The sequence below is a fragment of the Octodon degus genome, unplaced genomic scaffold (assembly GCF_000260255.1).
Source record: "Octodon degus isolate 3935 unplaced genomic scaffold, OctDeg1.0 scaffold00092, whole genome shotgun sequence".
NCBI classification, from domain to species: Eukaryota; Metazoa; Chordata; class Mammalia; order Rodentia; family Octodontidae; genus Octodon; species Octodon degus.
In genome coordinates, this window is record NW_004524668.1 from 9,207,779 (window position 1) to 9,210,841 (window position 3,063).

General features: G+C 55.6%; 1 protein-coding gene across 1 annotated transcript in view; it reads left to right on the forward strand.

The window, feature by feature from the left end:
• Agmat (agmatinase) overlaps nt 1-3,063 on the forward strand; it is a 10,335-nt gene that overhangs the window by 5,411 nt on the left and 1,861 nt on the right. Inside the window, exons 2-5 of the mRNA XM_004637771.2 lie at nt 136-212; nt 923-1,118; nt 1,470-1,649; nt 2,641-2,725. Coding sequence (XP_004637828.1) covers nt 136-212; nt 923-1,118; nt 1,470-1,649; nt 2,641-2,725 — 538 coding nt within the window. The remainder of the gene's footprint in view (nt 1-135; nt 213-922; nt 1,119-1,469; nt 1,650-2,640; nt 2,726-3,063) is intronic.

A 3,063-nucleotide genomic window follows, 5' to 3' on the forward strand; every position in this document is an offset into this window, starting at 1 on the left:
GGCTCACTATGTTACCCAGGTTGGTCTCAATCTCCAGGGCGGAAGTGATCTTCCCACCTCAGCCTCCTGAATAGCTGGGACTACAGTCAGGCACCACAGCACTGGCCTTCCACGTGATAATCTATCCACATTTAGATCTTTTTTTTTTTTTTACCCTCTGCAGGTGGTGACCACACAATCACATATCCCATATTGCAAGCAATGGCAGAAAAGTGAGTCCCCAAGGGCTTGGCCAAGAGTGGTTTCAGGATTCTGGAGCTCAGCACCCGTTCTTTGCTGCTGGGTAGCTTTGGGGGGCCACTTCAGGCTCCCAGGTTATTAGGGGATGATTGGAAATTCCCAGCCAAGTCGCTTCTGCAACTTAAGAGGAAGGCCGGGCTCCAGGTGTCTCTGTCAGTCATCAGCTGGGATTCAGGGCCATTTTTAACACCCTGCCCCCTCTGCTGCCCCAGCTCTCTTCTGGACTGTGAGCTCAGCCTTTTCAACTTTGTTTGGGAAGATGAGCCCCAGTGACATTCACACCCTTCCTGGCTAGTTTCTTTTTGGCCTCAAAGGCTAAATACAAATTACTGACAGGCAGGGTACACACAGTCTTCGATTTTGTTTTTTTGAGTCAGCCTCTGACTAGGTAGCGTAGGCTGGCCTCAAGCTTGCAACCGTCCTGCACTGGTCCTGGCCAGTCTCGTCTATGAACCACCACCTCACTGTCTTTGTCATTGTCCTCATTCCCTCTACTCCACCTCACATGAAGCAATTCAGGGTGGCAGTTAAAGCACAAGTTTTCTGCCCGGCTCCTCTAAGATGCTGAGCGATTTGTTAGGCTGGTAGGTGAGGCCTGGTCTCCCGCCATGGCTATGAACCGTTGTCAGATTTTAGTGCCCCACAGGGTTGCTTGGCCTCTGAGCTGCCCTGTTGTCACCAGGCATGGCCCTGTGGGGCTGCTGCATGTGGACGCCCACACGGATACGACTGACAAGGCCCTGGGGGAGAAGCTCTACCATGGGGCGACCTTCCGCCGCTGCGTGGACGAGGGACTCCTGGACTGCAAGCGGGTGGTGCAGATTGGCATCCGAGGCTCTGCCGCCACCTTAGAGCCCTACCGCTACAACCGGAGCCAGGTGTCAGCCCCAACGCCCTTGTCTCCAAAGCACCTTCCTCTCCAAAGCACTGCCTGCCCAGTGGCCGCGATGGGTTTCACCTGAACTTTACTAATCAGGTTCAGAAAGCCAGACAGGAAGCTGAGGCTGTTGTGGGCTGGGGAAACAGAAAGCAACCACGCCTTGCAGCGGCTCTCTTGCTTTAGGGAAGCTTCCCCCTGGTCCCAGGTTATCTCTGGCCCTGCTTCCTTAGCTCACCTGAAAAATAGGGGCAGCAGGTCCTCCCCAGGGAGGCCGAGAGCCAGAGATGAAGGGCACAGGGCAGGCTTGGTGTGGAGTTGCCTTGACCTTTTGTCCTGGACTCCTTCCCAGGGCTTCCGGGTGGTCCTGGCTGAAGACTGCTGGTTCAAGTCGCTGGTCCCGCTCATGGCGGAAGTGCGGCAGCAGATGGGGGGCAGACCCCTGTATATCAGCTTTGACATCGATGCCTTGGACCCCGCTTATGCGCCGGGGACAGGGACACCTGAAATTGCTGGTCTCACCCCGAGCCAGGTAAGGGAGGCTCCCCCGTGGATCCGTGGGGTGGAGATACTTAGCGCCTCAGCTTCCCAGGGCACCCGGGTTTAGCGGCTCTCATGCTGACCTCAGGCTGGAATACCGTAGGAGGGGCGCTGAATTGGGCGGCTGTCCCTTGTCTTTTCTGGAATATGCATATCTCTCTGTGGTCGGCTCATGGGAAGGAGCTGTCGTGGCTGCTGCCCCCTCCAGTGAGCATTCAGCCCTGGGGCTGGAACGCAGCTCAGTGGTAAAGCGCAGGTTTTATGTGGACCCTGTATCCAATCCCCAGCACCCAAATAGAAACCATAAAAGCACTAACTGTACCTGTTGAGGTTTAACTTTAAAAAGCACACACAGTGGGATTACCTCGCTACCAAGGCGGCGCCCTAGCCCCGAGAAGGTGCCCTGAGAGTGTGCGCTGGGTGCGAGCACGGAACAGGGCACAGGGTTGGCGGGGTGATGGCTCCAAGCGAGCTGGGTGGGGCGGAGCCTTTGGAGGTTCCCCGCCCCCACTATTCTTGGAGCCAAGGACGGTGCTGGCTCGGGGGTGAGGTGGAGAGTGAACGAGACTTGCAGACCTCGCAGGGTCCCCCTGCCTCTATCCCTTCCCCATCCAGATCTTGGGGCACCTCTAACTGCTCCCGTGGTGGTGCCTCTGCCTGCCTGGAACCCTTCCTGTTCTAGCCTGCCCCTTTTCCATGCCGGGGAAGCCTTCCCCTGGCTCTCCAGATGTCACTTTTAACATCCTTCATCATGACCCTGAAGCCACGGGCTTGCGGCTTGCTCCTCTCCAAGTTGTGACTCAGTGACGCTGTCTGTGCGCTCCTTGCTTGCGTCCCGGGAGGCCCACGCTTGTGGCTGCCGCCAGCTACGCTGACCTTTCCAGCTACAAGGGTGGGCGCTGGGTTGGGAGCAGCTCTTGCTAATGGGCTGGGTCTCACTGTAAAAAGTCCACATGGGACAACCTGGTTTTCCTCTTGGACAGGCTCTGGAGATCATCCGAGGCTGTCAAGGCCTGAACGTGGTGGGCTGTGACCTTGTGGAAGTTTCACCGCAGTACGATATTTCTGGTAAGTAGGAAGGCTGTGATCCCTGAGCGGCTGCTCAGTTAAATTGCGTCAACCTAGTGACTAAGTTGAAAGTGGGTAGGTTCCCCTTAAATAACTTGGGGAACCTGCTGGTTAGAGGTCCAACAGTGAAGGAAATAAACTTATTACCGCACACCTTGCCAACTAGAGCTAATTAACTCTAATGAAACCCCTGGGAAGTATCCAGGTATTGTTAGCCTATCAGCAGAAGAAAAAGCAAGCAGCCTGAGGTTAAGTGATAAGGTGGAGTGATTCTGATTCCAGCCTCCTTTGGTATTTGAGTGAAGGTGAATGTTCAGCTCTGTGTGTGTGTGTGTGTG